The sequence below is a fragment of the Fomitopsis serialis genome (assembly GCF_022376445.1).
Source record: "Fomitopsis serialis strain Sig1Antser10 chromosome Unknown B0H18scaffold_16, whole genome shotgun sequence".
Classification (NCBI taxonomy): domain Eukaryota; kingdom Fungi; phylum Basidiomycota; class Agaricomycetes; order Polyporales; family Fomitopsidaceae; genus Fomitopsis; species Fomitopsis serialis.
In genome coordinates, this window is record NW_025954976.1 from 1 (window position 1) to 13980 (window position 13980).

The window sequence follows — 13980 nt, forward strand, 5'->3', positions numbered from 1 at the left end:
GCGAGTGGTGGGGGAAAAGAGGTCAGGACAAGGGAGGAAGCCCCACTTTGGCTGTGGAGACCACGAGTCAGACAAGATTATCAACTGAGCGCACAGAAAGCGACACGCGCACCTTGATCTCGACAGCACAACCAGATCCACCAATCAGGTTGTCGGCGAGGACTGCTGTCTCTCTGTCTGTGTCGACCCTATCCTCCACTCTCCTTGCTTCGGGACGACTCGCCTCTGCCGCTTGCCAACAGCTGCACCCATGCCTTGTCAACCTTCACGACCTGGACATGCGGCAGAAACTCGTCTGGAACGAGTCGGCGTATGGCCACCTCCTGGAAGGCAATAACAGGATCGTCAAGGTCACCCGTCGCGGGGCAGGTGCGGGTACGTCGATTGTGGCTGGTTTGACCGCGATCTTGCGCAGACGAAGGACTTTGTTGGTGAACAATGGATGCACCGGACCAACGTAGGAGAAGACGATGGCCGAGCCGCCTTCTGCGATGTACCTCCAGTTCACAGTAACAGTCTCAGACACCAGGCTATTCATGGCCAATAGTACGGGGCTGACGGGACAGGGGAAGTATCATTTGTTGCGTCGCACCATGCGGACAGATGACTGGAGTGTTATGGTATGATACAGATCGTACAAACAGACTCGGAGTGGGTTGACACTAAGACCTACCGGTCAAAACACGATCACGTGCTTGGCGCGTAAATGCGACTCCCGCCTGGGGCGACTCGTATTGCAGCCTTTCAGGACGCGTATAGTATTCTATTTCGCGAAACCATGGCATCATATAGGTCGTTCGACAATAACAAAGATGCACAGCAATAGCAGCGGCATAATTGTTCAATCCGTACCAGTACATGATTGGTCTCTGTCGATCAGTTTAACTACCTCGAAGTCTGGCAATCGGAGTTTGTACGCGCTATTCGCACAGATGTCTCTAGAAGAAAATACAGGTGTCATGTCTTCTTTCTCTGCGACACCATGACTAAAGTGCGCAATTGAGCGGTGAAGATCGCAGGACTAAGATGGGACGACTCACTGATATTCAAGATACTCTTCTAGATCGGAATGGAGGCATGGCGGTATGCATTTGCGGCAACTCCATGATGCGTTGTTCTGCACAATCTTTGACTCGTGTTTCTTTGCATTGGCCGTATCCGTCGAGTCAGCAATTCGCCAGACCGACATGTCGTGATTGGACTGTGTTTGTTCAATGATCTATTGGCAAGTTGCATAATTGTCAAGGACTACTCGGTCAGAGCATTCGATTCCACTCACCGCGGCGCGCCAGGTCATAATTGCGCTGCCTTGCGTAGCAAGTCTGATGTCAAGGGCATCCATCTCCTTTGCAGTCGTTGTCTCCGGATCTCTGCCACAGAACCGTACGATTTGGCACGCCGGTTCAGACAACTTGTATTCACGAAGCCGCATTAAGAATGGACGCATGATATCTTGCAAGGACTGGGGATACGTGTCTTGTTGGGTTACCGAGGAGCGCACGCGCTGGCAGCTATGGGCCACCACGTTCGGGAAGAACAGACAGGTTTGAACACAATCTCCGCAGCGAAACGTTGTCGCCGCGAGTTCTAGCGGGTCGACATTCTGTGGGAATCGCATGGTGGAGCGCATCAGGTCCCGTAGTTGGTTGCATACGCGTGATCTCCACCCCTCCAGAATCGCGCCCACCTGCGCTTGCAGCGCCATGAAGCTATGCTGATGCACGCATTCCTTCGCAGGCCGGTTCATGATTTCGCAGATTTCTGGTGTGAGCGCGATATCATCCATGTCCACGCCATAAGCCCATAACTCCGGATGTTCTGCTAAGTGTTGATTGAGAAGCTTGCGGCCTGCCACATAAAAGGCCTCCCAGCGTCTGTACATACGGCTCTCCCATTTGTAAGCACGGCGTTCCTCTCGGATCTCCTGCATGCACTCCAGGATTTCTCCCTGGATCGCCCGCCAACCTGGGTACATCTGTAAGTAACGGCATACGTGCACGGAAAGCTCTCGCACTACGCACGACGCTCGGTCATCGGTCCATGTGTATTCATTAGTGGATAGTTTCTCATGACTGAGAGTAGGCCTCTTGAGATTGAGCCTCGCCCAAGGAACTTGAGCTCTGCACCCCACCCCAGTGATCTTAATTTGGAGTCGACGCTATGACGATCGATGAACAGCGTGTACAATGATTGACTGAAGGATGCATACAATTCGAAACGTTCGCCCTCCAGGCGTTCACTCTCGCGTATAGACGAATAGCCGAACCAGCCCTCGCACGACTCTTGGAACTATGCGCGACGGTGATCAGATAAATCGGGCGGCTTGGACTTGCGCAACTCACCTTTGCTAATTTCTTGACGTGCTGAGTCTGTCCTTGGACATATTGCTCCAGGGCTTTCTTGTTACGAGATTTAGATAGCCCTTTCCATGTATCGATGACTTCCTGCGCTTCAGATCGAAGGCAATAACCACGACCGGACTAAGGAGCACGGTAAGAGAACTAAATTGCTACGTCAATGTTGCAGCTCTACCATCACAAAGATATCCTTTGGAATCTTGTCCATCCCTCGTTCTCGAAATAGATCGTGTTGATCCACGACACTGCCCGCAAGAAAACATAAATTCATACGGAATGTCAATGGAACGTGCATCATGAAACTCACAGCTGAGGCCTGCATGTCTTGCAAAGCCGCACAAAGAGCGACCAGTATACATGGGGTGCTTCGCGTTTCCCACAGGCCTTGGAATCAGTGAAGGCAGCGGTAAGCCATACCACTGTCTTCGTCAAACAGAATCTGACTTACCGTACAAATGGGCGAGAAGACTAGGGCGACCCAGGCAGGTTCAATTAATTCCTTCGGACACCGAGGAAGAGGGCCGTCGACTTGTTTCAGAGACTGTTTCCAGTAGTAGGCTGAACTCTTCCTCATCAGGAATGCGTGGAATGCCTTGGACGTTCGCGTGAGGCTGAGTAGATCGTGTGGCAGAAGATGCCGCAGGATCTATGTATCATCCAAAACATACACTGAGAACCTCAGAGGCGTGTCAGACTTTCACAGACTCACCTCATGGATGATATCCATTGGCATGTTCAACATGTCCGAGTCTTGAAGGCCACTTCGTGTCCGACTGCGCGTATTTCGTACTTCCAAACCTGCGGAGACCATAGGTGTCTTCGACCGCTTGATTATTCTAGGTGGCATGGTCAAAGTTGTTGCCTCAAGAGGCGGAGTAGATGGGTGGATGAACGTTCTCTGAGCAGTGAGCGACGCGACGATCGCGTGTGGACCTCAACGCGTCGCGATAAGCACGTGACGACCTGACGCGCCTGTGGCTGTGAGCGCTCAGCACTCCTCAGGTCGGTCCGACTCGGCTCCTCTCGAGACTCGACTGGCGCGGCGAAGCTGATATTTAACTGATTAACTGACCAATACCGTCAAACGAGACGTTTCTGCGCCGAGTAGGCGGAAGTGCGGTACACATATAACAGCTAGTTGCAGAACATTAGGCGCAGACGAATGCGCGCGACATATGATGACAAATAGGCGCTATCCACACGAAGACGTCGGTTTACCCACTTCACCACACCTCGCACCACCATTTTTTTTGCGTTGCATCGATTGTCCCTGCAGCAGCCGTCATGAGAGGCATGTCTTGCAACTCGGTGAACACGACCCCGTGGACGCCTTGCAGGAGTACTGGCCAGTGCCCGCAGACAATTGAACGTGTATCTGCCCCCTACACCCAGGTCTACGACGTCTGTCGGACTCGTCCATTGTAGCTGACTGCAAGCAGTGGTGTAGGGGAGGCATTATTGCATTGTTACTACTCTTAATGGAATATACATTAATAGAGTGTCCGAGGAACGTGACCGCGTCGCTATTGCTCGGTACAGGTGCTAGTGCAGACGACTGTGAAGCCGCAAAAACATGATGGTGCAGAAGTGGGTGAACCAACGTCAACTGTGGCGCGGCGCTTATTTGTCATCATATGTCGCGCGCGTTCGTCTGCGCCTAATGTTCTGCAACTAGCTGAAAACGCACGAAACCACGCCATACATACATTGACTATGAACGAGTACACAGTTCACCGGCCTTCAGAAAATCCAATGCCCGGAACGCGAGCACACTATTTACGGCCCTCTAGGCTTATCTAGCTGGTTACTCCCCTCCAAAAAGCTCGTTCCACAGCGCTGGTCCAGGTGCCGACCCGAACTCCGGTAGGGATGCATCCTTCCAAACAGCACCGGCGCTGATCGTTGGGTCGACCGATGACTGTTGCCGCGCGATGAACCCGTGTGATGCTAGACGTCCATTCGCATGCCCAGGTCCTAAGTTAGACATGTCGCCACAAAGCCCCGGCAGCAAGGTCCGCTCGTCATAGTACTTGCCGCTCGTCGTCATCGGAGGGAAGGATCGTCCAGGATAAGGCGTGATCGGCGGAGGGTAGCTTGGACATCGTTGAAACATAGCTTGTTCGAACATGGCACCAGAGGTAGCGAACACCTTCGCACGGTCATTGACAGTCTCGCCCAGTTGGAAGTAACCTTCGTCAGTCGGCGTTACCAAGGGCGTGTATCTCGAAGACGAGCTGGAGCTAGAACCGTTGGAAAGCGATGGCACAGTAAGGCGAGGCAACGAGATGTTGTTGTACGACCGCGTCCATTGTGGGCCGGCAGCAGGCTGAGGGTAATGATAACCGCTAGGCTCCGTTCCAACTGCAATATCCACGATCATGTCTTGACCAACCATGGCACCTGGGGCGGACCAGGCGCCACTCGCGCCAACTCCTGAGGCGAGGTCACTATTGAGCCTAGAGATTTATGAGATATGAACCATAGTGCAACGACTGGATAGAAAACTCACGCAAGCCTTGATCTGGACCGTGTCATGCGTGCAGGCCTTGACATTGCCGCTGGCTCCTGCTCACCGTGGCTTCTCGTCCTCCTTGGGGATAGATCAATTGTATCCGATAGAAGACCCTCCTTTTGCAGCTTCCTGAGTTGTGTCCTCACGGCTTTGTGGTCTAAGACATAACCGCAAGTAGCGCCAAGTCTGATGCACCTTTCGCAGCTCGGACGGCCTCCGTTACACTAGTAGTCGAATGATCAGTGTGGCGATGAATGCAAGTAGACGCGCATCACGTACCTTTGTCTTCCTAATTCTGCACCTCTCGCACGCCTGTGGCGTGCGCTTCCCCTTCTCTATGCGTCGTCTTGCGGGGGAAGTGTCGCAGGACCTAGATGGGAGCGGAGGTGGAGGGAGGCCCGCAATACGATTCACGACGCCTTGAGCTTCGCTATCCAAAGGAAGCATGAATTCCTGGAGGTTCGTCCTCGGGGGCGGGGAATTGGAGAGTCCCATGGCAGTGACCACGGCGTCCATGTCTACATCGGCCTCGCGGAGAGCACTATCCGTATGGTCGATCACCACAAAGTTGACCGGACGCGTCGGCTGTGGTGCAACAATTTGAAGAAGAGACGGACATATGGTCTCGCTTGCAGGGGGTGCCGACACAGACGATGGCAGCACAGAAGAGTCCGAAGAGGCCAGCTCGTCGAAGAAGGCTGAGACCGATGCCGCCATTGTGAGTCTGTTACGGATGGAAGTGAGGGCTGAAGTGAAGCACAGTGAGTCGACAGTCGTTCATTCTTTGACCTATAGGCATTCGAGTCTTGCCTGCGAATCGCGATGACACCGCAGATCGGTTGAGACCCAAAGAACGTACTCACCTCAGGCTCAGGTCCAACACCTCGCTAGAGCTCCATCACAGGCGTATTCCCAGCCATGATCGCCCTTTAGTCGGCCGACATTCACCAAAAAAAGGAAAGGCTGCTGGCTCATGATGAATTCGCAGGTCAATCGTGGCAGGAAGGCGTATAGATGAACTTTGCCATCGAAGTTGCTATGTTGCAGATCCCCGATCGCAAACAGATCTCAGATCTCAGATTCAGATGTGAGCACGTCCATTGTCCCACGAATCGCTTAGGGTCCGCTTAGGGCTCTCACCAACTTACACTCACCAAGTCCCAACAAGAAGCCTAAGCCAAACCTCTGGCCATAGTTGGGTCTCGCTCTCGAAGAGCGGACTAAAGACGAAACCGTACGTCAACGCTTCGTCAACGCACTACTAACAACCGTTCCGCAGGAATTGATCAGACTTTCGCACTGTCGCGTTGCCAGAGCGTCTCGTAGGCTGTATGCAATTGCCTGATGAGTTGCCCTTCCCCTGCAATGTGTTATACATTTCCTCGCCGTGCAGGAGGCTAGAGAGAGCAAACTCGTCCCGGGCTTCAATTGGGAAACGTGCGACCCCGCTTTATAGCGGTCTGCGGTGCTTGTAGATGTCGTTGAGTGGCAAAATATAGTCTGAGATCTTTCGTATCACATTTATCCTGGAATAGACTGAGTGATGATCCTTTATAATTTCCCAGTCATTTCCTTGGCACTAATCCTACCCAAGATAAGTGGAAATCAATAGCCATCCTGTGCGAAATGGAGAACGTGTATACTACGAGGATCTGCCAAATGCAAGCTGTGTAGTTCGACCCCGAGCCTCTGGATCCTCGGGTAGAAATGATTCATGTCGAGCTCGTATAATCCAGACTCGATCAGGCGGTCCAAGACGCGCATGATCCACTGCGCGCAGCTCCACGGGACATCCCTCGTAGTCTTGCTGTCGCCCTGCTCCGCCTCCTGCTCTTCGATGAACTCTTTTAGATCATGGTGCGGAAGGTCCGCGTCGGGGAGACGCACGGCTCCCAAACAGGTCAACGAGCGCTGTGATGACAAGAGGTCGACGGCCGTCTGGTGCGCGAGGTGCCATGTACGCTTAACAGCCACGCTGTTCGGCAGCGATAAATTGTTGCCATTGAACACCGGTCCTACGGCTGTCTGTGAAGCATCCACCGAGTCCTTCCCGCTGCCCGGGGAAGGATCGACGACGTCTATGACCTGGAATAGATCGACGCACGACCAGTCGGGTGCTTGATCACTGAGATCAGAGGGGAGGACTCGGAGCGCAATTGACCAATGAAATCTGCCCATTGATGGGTCGAGGGCCTCCAACACGACGTAGATTGAGGTACGGTCGGTCATCCCGCACTAACGAAGCCTAATTCTATGAAGATTTTACGGTCCCATCAATCGTATTGCGCAAGCCGTAGGTATTAGATTGTACCGACCTTCACTCCGTGTGGGCTACTGATGTACTCGCACCAACTAAAGCTAGGCACCGACGGGGAGGAAGTCGTTCGAGTCAAGTATCTGAGACCTATGCGAACAATGTGAGTGCCTAGCAGTCAGTACCTGAGGTAGACTTCGTCAATACCCTAAGTAGTCGATATACACTGTGGTCTTGAGCAGCGACAGGCTGATGCCGGCGGACCTTACAATGAGTTACTGACGACTCAAGCTCGTATTAGTAAGCCGTATTGAGGCAATAGGCGCCCATGAATATGTGCACGCCACACCGGCCCGGGGCCTCTGTCGACGGTCGACGGTCGCCCAGCTTCGAGTCCCCCTCCTCCTCTGTTGCTCCGAGCCAGACCGTTTCGCATTGAAATGTCTCTACAATTGTCGAACCACCAATCTATGCCAGTGGCGCCACCAAATCCGTACGGATTTCGTGACCCTAGGAGTGTTCCCGGGAAACCCAGAGGAGTCGACATCCTCATCGCAGCGCAAGAGCGCCAGCTCAAGCGTTCACGCTACGAACGGTGGATGCAATGCGCAGCGAATAGGTTGCAAATGACCGTGCTCAATTCCTTGCGTAAAATTCGCAATCTCATGTGGCGCTGTAAGCAACATTGTAACTAGAACGTTCCGCTTACGCTTACGCTTCAATTGCGGTTAGTCACTCTAGGCCGATGGTTTTGGATTAAAGCTTGCCATGGAACAGACACGATAGAAGTCGAGACGATGCGCATGATCTCCTCTCGCACGCGGATACCCGTCCCTCATGTCTGGACACACTTCGTCTGGAGTGGTAGACGCTATATCATAATGAGCCGGATCACAGGTGTGGCGCTGTCGACTGTATGGTATACAGCAGAGCCGCATTTCAGAGAAGTTATCGTTGAGCAACTAGCCAATTGCTTCGATGAATTACGAACGTTACGCACTCCGTATGGCCGTCGTATCTGCTCCGTGCTGGGGGGCCAGTACGGGACTTCCGACTTCGATACCAACATGTAGGACCGTTTGAAGATGAAGACGACTTCAATCTTCGTGGCGCACGATTCTACAACGACTTCGAATACCTCCCCGCCGAATGCATGCCACAGCTCGTCGCAGCTGTGCACTCGATTAAGCACGGCATTGTGTTCACACACGGTGATCTTGCTACGCGAAATGTCATGGTCGACGGCACCAAAGTTACAGCGATACTTGACTGGGAATGTGCTGGTTGGTTTCCGGAACATTGGGAATATTGCAAATCGATCTTCGCTACGCCATCGTGGGTCCGTGAAGATTGGCTTCCATGGCTCCGCCGTATGCTTCCTGTCTATGACTTGGAAGCTGAAGCCGACAAGATGCTCGTGCAAGGACTCTGGGAACCATTTCTCTAGTACTGCCCCACGTAATCGGTCGCGTAGGTAGGTAAATCGGTGACAGACTTTAATAGAGAGCTTTTTGGTAATGTCTTTATCACAGATTACCTTCAAAACCTTGCGACTGCAAGGTTTCTGCCCTGTCGCAAACTCGGGCGTGAGAACTGCAACCTGTCGTGGTTTGTTTGTTCTCCTGCCGCAAATGGTCGCCACTTGCTCTTTCGCTGTCTGAGCCAAGACAGTTCTAGTTAACCTTGAAGCTTGACACGTTGAACTGTGTAGATTCCTGCTGCCCTCTTCCTTGTTCGAGACAGAAAATGAATGCCGATGATCCCGCCGCCAGCGCACCGGCCGTCGTCACGGTCGCGCCGCCCAATCAGTACGGGTTTCGCGACCCAAGAAGTGTCCCTGGAAAACCCAGAGGAGACGACATTCTCTACGCGTGGCGTGATCGCGAAGCGAGGCGAACACCCCTTGAACGATGGCTACGACATACCTTGAACCGGCTGAAAGTCACTCTCCCCACCACTTTCCGCAGAGTGCGCGACTTCATGTGGCGCCGTGAGTAGCACCACTGCGACCAGTCCAGTAACTGAGAGCATTGACACAATCGCATAGTTACCCTAGGTCGATGGCTTTGGGTCAAGCGTGGCCATGGAACAGACATGATAGAAGTCGAAACAATGCGGATGGTCGCTGCTCATACGAACATACCGGTCCCTCGCATCTGGACCCACTTCGTGTGGCGTGGGGCTCGCTACATCATCATGGATCGTGCTCGAGGCGTCCCACTGTCTAATCTCTGGTATGATGCCACACCACAATACAAAGAAGAGGTGTGCGCGCAGCTAGCCAACTACTTTCGCGAACTACGGTCTCTGCCCACGCCGTACGGTCCTCGCGTCTGTTCGCTGTTAGGCGGCCCGGTGCGAGACTTTCGTTTGCGTTTTGATCACACAGGGCCGTTCGAAAACGAGGATGACTTCAACCATCGCGGCGCGCGGTTTGGCTGGGATATCGAATACCTTCCCGCTGAGGGTATGCCTCAATTAGTCGCAGAGGCGCACTCGATGAAGCACCCAATCGCCTTTACTCATGGCGACCTTGATCCTCGCAATGTTATGGTCGATGGGTCCAGGATCACGGCGATCATCGACTGGGAATGTGCCGGATGGTTTCCCGCACATTGGGAGTACTGCAAATCCATCTTCGCTACGTTGTCATGGGATGATGACGACCACGAGTGGGTACCGTGGCTCCGTAGTATGGTTCCCGTATATGACACCGAAGCTCGAGCTGACAAAATGCTCGTACGCGAACTTTTCACGCCGTTGTTGTGACTTCCATGTATATTGTACACGCGTCAGTAGGTACTCGATGCCCATGGATCATAGCTCTCGCGGACGAGTCACAACGCGAATGTCAATACATCAGGTTCCGCGGTGACTAATGTACATTCGGGCAGCTACTGTTGTTATACAGGTTATATACGAGCCGAGACTACTAGGCATAGCTAACGATGTGGACTACATTCGTATTCCTTCTGCGCATCTCTAGTAGATTGTTGGCATAGATCAGAATTTTGGCACGGAAATGCCTGAGATCAATTCTGTACATTCCCGCGTCCATGAAGCGTTGGAGAACACGAACGACCCACTGTGAGCACGACCATACTTGCCCCGCGGGCAGTGGAGTGTCCCCCTGTTGCGGCTCCTGCTCTTTCACCCAAGAAACGATACTCTGTGCTGGGACATTGCAGTCAGGAAGTCTGACGCAGCCGACGAAGGTCGAACTCTTGAGCAAGTCTGTCGACATCTTGTGCAGTGTCCTCCATTCACCAACGCTGTGGGGCTGACTGGCGTCTTGATTAGTGATCTGGAAGATGGGGCCATTGTTGACGGATGTGTTGTAGGGTGTGACGATGAGAGCCCAATGATAACGCCCTAGTCCGATGTGATACAGTGCGATGTATAACGATGATTGAGATGACATGTCTGTATCATCACTATTCAGTTAATTCAACAAGGCATCTTCATTCACGACTCACTTGTATGTCACTCAGTAAGTATAACCGTGTTTGTGTTGCTTCGATCGATATCCTGACTACTCGATGTTGACGATCAACATGCAGACTGTTTCAATACGAGGAGGCTTACCTACAAGAAGACAAGCAAGAGACCAACCCGACTACGTGGTGGACAGGCTGAGGCAGCTTAACGGCGCCCGAAGGTCCCTTATATCTTGAGCGTAGCACTGCGGTACGGGTACGCTGATGAGGCACGAGGGGAGACTTCGAGGAGACTATCGCCTGTCCAGACGTTCTGACTCTGAGAATCACCAGGTGGCTGGCTCGATATTCGTGACAGAGACTTGAAGCGCGGAGCCAGAAGCACATCCATGGCACATGCATCAAGGAGCCTTTTTCAGCCCACTGCGGTTTGGGATGAGGTTCTATAGCTCTTTACGGCTCATCTAGGCTCGAAGAAAACCTGGACCATTGTTTTCCGGCCATGCTGAACACTTGATATCCGCCTCACTGGCCCAAGTAATCAGCATCGGCTTGAATGTAGAATATCTCAACAGTAGTTGGTCACATACCGAGGTCTATAGCCTGCCTCGTACGACCTGACCAGACACATCCGACTACGGCCATCGCAATCTTGCGAAGCAGTCAGGATGATGATCTGATAGGCGGCATTTCAACATGAGCCTGCACGGCCACAACGCATGTAGATGGAAGGTTTGACTCACTCTCAGTACATTGAGGGAGTGTATGTTAGTACCGAGAAGTCGGCGGTGACATGACATGAAGATGCGTGTCCTGACTTCGGGGTGTTGGCGTAAAGTGGCACATTGCGGGGGCTTATCCATTTTGAGCGCATTCTTCGCAATCAGGCTTCGCCAGTTGGCTGGAAGTGTAGACGCACAAGTGATACATTCACCGCATATGTAATAGCAGTGAGATGGCTCTTGAGAAAGGTGGAAATCCCGACCGATGCAGCTGCCTTCGCCTAGTAACCAAGCACCCTGTGGCAGCATGTTGTTAGCGATCCAGAAAACTCTGAAACATGCGACTCACTGACTTTTTAGCACACAGTTGAACGCGACACCTTGGTATTTACTGGGAGGGTATTTGCTAGGAGGGCCGAAACCACGCATGTAAGGTTGTCACACGCCACACAGGCCATTCAGCAGAACCAGTGCTTTCTTCTGCTAGTCAACGGTCATATAATGCCACTGCCGGAGCGGTCCACGCTCTCAATGTGTTGATTGTCCGATGAAACTTGAGCTCGATTCCGCAGAAGATTCCGGCTGCTGGCGACATGCGAGTCGGAGTATCAGGGCGACCTGATATGTACTGTGATGAGTGAACGCTGAACAGCCAAGGAGGAATCGCCATTGTTGGCCGATACGACCATGGACAAGCCGAGGACAGTCAAGGTCCACTGCACGACTCAGATCATCGATTCAACGCGATTGTCATTATTCGTACACCTTGTGCCGATATCCTACCTCACCTGCAAGCCCGCCAGACGGCCCACGATGCCCGTCACGCCAATCGGCGACACCTGCGCGACGTCCCACACGACCAGCTTCCCATCCACACCCGACGTGCTGACCCGCGCGACGTTCCCCGGGCCACCCTCGTACGCACGCAGGTTCGTGATCGTGTTCTGGTGCACCGTGAACAGCTCCGACTCCGTCGAGGGGCCTGGCGAGCCGGGCACGTTCGAGATACCGCGCGAGTCCGCATTACGGAACGTGTTGAACGCGGCGCTGTTCAGGCGGCCCACGGGGGACGCGTTGCCGAGGCCTGCGCGGGCGGCGCCACCGCCGGTCTTGTTCGCGTTCGGGTCGTCGAGCGTGCCGGCGAGCTCCCATCCGCCTTCGCTCCCAGAGAACACGAGCGGCTGGCAGTCGTGTCCGGCAGCGATGATGGAATTCTCGGTCGTCCACGTCAGGGTGAGGAGCGGTAGACTGGAGAGCTTGATAGTGTAGGTCGGGACACTGCTGACGCCCGGATAGACGATGCTGATGGAGCTGTCGTGACCTAGACGATAGGAATGAGCTTGCATAAATCTACCGTGTCACATAAACCTTACTAGCGAAGGCAAGCACGTCGCCGGAAGGAGAGAACCCGACCGCGTGCACCCAACCGCCCGCGTGACTGGTATACTCGCCGCAGATGGTGTTGAACGGGAGCTTCTCGCCCCAAACAGTGGGGGCAGGCCTGCAGCCGCATCAGATTGAAGCACTGCCATAAGCTTTCGCGCCACGCACCTCTTGTCGACGTCCTTGATATAAGCGGAGAACACGCGGGCCTTCATGTCGGCGCTGCCGGCAGCAAGCAGGACGTTGTTCGGATGCCAATCGACAGAGAGCACAGTAGACCTAATCGGCTTCTTCAGAAGCCTCGAGACCCACCAATCGCCCTCCGGGTCGAAGGAGCAAATCGCGATTGCGCTTCACCCTGCTCGTCAGATTACGCTGAGCATGACCGGCAGATCCACTCACCGAGCACCGCTCGCAACAGCGAACTTGTCCTCGTTCGGGCTCCAGCGGACGTGGGTCGCAGCCCTGTTGATGCGCAGAAGGACCAGTGTCGGCTTCCAGACCATACGACCGGTCTGCGCGTCGGGGCTCTGCTGCCACACATATGCGTTCCTGTCCTGGGCACAGGTGACGATACGGTTGGAGTTCGGAGCCCAGTCGATGGAGGTGATCAGCTTGTCGTGCTACATGGTGGTATACGCAGCACGAAGGATGAGTTATCTCTCTCGATAGCTGCCATTGTGTGCGCACCTCGGACAATGTCTCGGTCTGCTTCCACTCATGTCCACGACGCTCCCAGATGGTCGCATCCTTCGAGTTCAAGCTCACAGCAACCTCTTCACGCACCAATTAGACGACTTTGCGGCGCGGTATGGATGACATACCAGTGCGGTTAGCGTTGAATGAATGAGAGCTGATAGCGGTCTGATTCTGCCCGAGAGCGTAGAGTTCTGGAGGTGCCATTGTTGCAGAGGACTGTCAGTCTACTACTGCACGACGGCGTAGGCGATGATGGTGTTCCAGGTTGAGTGTAAGTAGCGTCGCGGACTCGAGTCTCCCCGCAATCGAGGGTGCTGAGATTGGCTCGGTTTGGATTGGCTCATCGGATCGGTTTGGATCGATCGGCGATCACTGCTCTGGCCGGGTCACGTCTACTGTAAGTTAAGAGCTTGCAGTCAACCATCACAACACTACCAATACATTCCAGACGTGCACTGTATCATCCCCAACCTTGTCTGGCACACTGTCTGTGAAAATGCGCAGCCGAAGCACCAGAAAATTCGAGTTCTCGCCATAGCTGCGCGGTAGCAATGGCATACATTGCACAGTCGAGTCCCATTGGCCAGTTACAGATTCACGACAGGTTCCAATGAAG

The 13980-nt window shown here is 53.6% G+C and overlaps 7 protein-coding genes across 7 annotated transcripts; 2 read left to right on the forward strand and 5 right to left on the reverse strand.

The window, feature by feature from the left end:
• Positions 1-839: 839 nt before the first annotated feature.
• Positions 840-3251, reverse strand: B0H18DRAFT_1209186 (uncharacterized protein; the record flags this gene model as incomplete). Its single annotated transcript, XM_048036310.1, has 11 exons — positions 3067-3251; positions 2806-3003; positions 2665-2741; positions 2533-2602; positions 2343-2480; positions 2210-2289; positions 2022-2158; positions 1885-1965; positions 1280-1818; positions 1041-1219; positions 840-986 (listed from the first exon to the last, which is right to left on the reverse strand). The coding sequence occupies exons 1-11, from the start codon at positions 3202-3204 to the stop codon at positions 842-844; spliced, it is 1782 nt and encodes a 593-aa protein (XP_047896042.1). The 5' UTR covers positions 3205-3251.
• Positions 3252-4021: 770 nt separating this feature from the next.
• On the reverse strand, positions 4022-5678 carry B0H18DRAFT_1209187 (uncharacterized protein). The gene is made up of 3 exons (XM_048036311.1): positions 5149-5678; positions 4867-5093; positions 4022-4813 (listed from the first exon to the last, which is right to left on the reverse strand). Exons 1-3 carry the CDS (start codon positions 5584-5586, stop codon positions 4162-4164), a joined length of 1317 nt encoding a protein of 438 aa, XP_047896043.1. The 5' UTR covers positions 5587-5678; the 3' UTR covers positions 4022-4161.
• Positions 5679-6394: 716 nt separating this feature from the next.
• On the reverse strand, positions 6395-7382 carry B0H18DRAFT_1209188 (uncharacterized protein). The gene is made up of 2 exons (XM_048036312.1): positions 7185-7382; positions 6395-7120 (listed from the first exon to the last, which is right to left on the reverse strand). The coding sequence occupies exon 2, from the start codon at positions 7096-7098 to the stop codon at positions 6475-6477; it is 624 nt and encodes a 207-aa protein (XP_047896044.1). The 5' UTR covers positions 7099-7120; positions 7185-7382; the 3' UTR covers positions 6395-6474.
• Positions 7383-7506: 124 nt separating this feature from the next.
• Positions 7507-8369, forward strand: B0H18DRAFT_128481 (uncharacterized protein). The gene is made up of 2 exons (XM_048036758.1): positions 7507-7798; positions 7856-8369. The coding sequence occupies exons 1-2, from the start codon at positions 7564-7566 to the stop codon at positions 8194-8196; spliced, it is 576 nt and encodes a 191-aa protein (XP_047896045.1). The 5' UTR covers positions 7507-7563; the 3' UTR covers positions 8197-8369.
• A 500-nt stretch (positions 8370-8869) lies between these two features.
• Positions 8870-9892, forward strand: B0H18DRAFT_1116711 (kinase-like domain-containing protein; the record flags this gene model as incomplete). The annotated part of the gene is made up of 2 exons (XM_048033475.1): positions 8870-9113; positions 9171-9892. 2 exons carry the CDS (start codon positions 8870-8872, stop codon positions 9890-9892), a joined length of 966 nt encoding a protein of 321 aa, XP_047896046.1.
• Positions 9893-9973: 81 nt separating this feature from the next.
• Positions 9974-10692, reverse strand: B0H18DRAFT_128524 (uncharacterized protein). The gene is made up of 2 exons (XM_048036760.1): positions 10600-10692; positions 9974-10546 (listed from the first exon to the last, which is right to left on the reverse strand). The coding sequence occupies exon 2, from the start codon at positions 10542-10544 to the stop codon at positions 10056-10058; it is 489 nt and encodes a 162-aa protein (XP_047896047.1). The 5' UTR covers positions 10545-10546; positions 10600-10692; the 3' UTR covers positions 9974-10055.
• Positions 10693-11636: 944 nt separating this feature from the next.
• Positions 11637-13647, reverse strand: B0H18DRAFT_128483 (actin-like protein ARPC3). Its single transcript, XM_048036759.1, has 6 exons — positions 13490-13647; positions 13356-13441; positions 13068-13288; positions 12834-13016; positions 12656-12783; positions 11637-12603 (listed from the first exon to the last, which is right to left on the reverse strand). Exons 1-6 carry the CDS (start codon positions 13566-13568, stop codon positions 12062-12064), a joined length of 1239 nt encoding a protein of 412 aa, XP_047896048.1. The 5' UTR covers positions 13569-13647; the 3' UTR covers positions 11637-12061.
• Positions 13648-13980: the final 333 nt, after the last annotated feature.

Excerpts from the sequence above, each read along its gene's own strand:
- B0H18DRAFT_1209187 (XM_048036311.1), bottom strand. The coding sequence starts at position 5,586 with ATGGCGGCATCGGTCTCAGCCTTCTTCGACGAGCTGGCCTCTTCGGAC. Across the intron at positions 5,094-5,148 it reads GCAGAATTAGGAAGACAAAG|TGTAACGGAGGCCGTCCGAG; the intron begins GTACGTGATGCG and ends TTCGACTACTAG. Across the intron at positions 4,814-4,866 it reads CGGTCCAGATCAAGGCTTGC|GCTCAATAGTGACCTCGCCT; the intron begins GTGAGTTTTCTA and ends ATAAATCTCTAG.
- B0H18DRAFT_1209188 (XM_048036312.1), bottom strand. The coding sequence starts at position 7,098 with ATGACCGACCGTACCTCAATCTACGTCGTGTTGGAGGCCCTCGACCCA.
- B0H18DRAFT_128481 (XM_048036758.1), top strand. The coding sequence starts at position 7,564 with ATGTCTCTACAATTGTCGAACCACCAATCTATGCCAGTGGCGCCACCA. Across the intron at positions 7,799-7,855 it reads TCGCAATCTCATGTGGCGCT|TCACTCTAGGCCGATGGTTT; the intron begins GTAAGCAACATT and ends AATTGCGGTTAG.
- B0H18DRAFT_128524 (XM_048036760.1), bottom strand. The coding sequence starts at position 10,544 with ATGTCATCTCAATCATCGTTATACATCGCACTGTATCACATCGGACTA.
- B0H18DRAFT_128483 (XM_048036759.1), bottom strand. The coding sequence starts at position 13,568 with ATGGCACCTCCAGAACTCTACGCTCTCGGGCAGAATCAGACCGCTATC. Across the intron at positions 13,442-13,489 it reads ATTCAACGCTAACCGCACTG|AGGTTGCTGTGAGCTTGAAC; the intron begins GTATGTCATCCA and ends TGGTGCGTGAAG. Across the intron at positions 13,289-13,355 it reads AGACCGAGACATTGTCCGAG|CACGACAAGCTGATCACCTC; the intron begins GTGCGCACACAA and ends ACCACCATGTAG.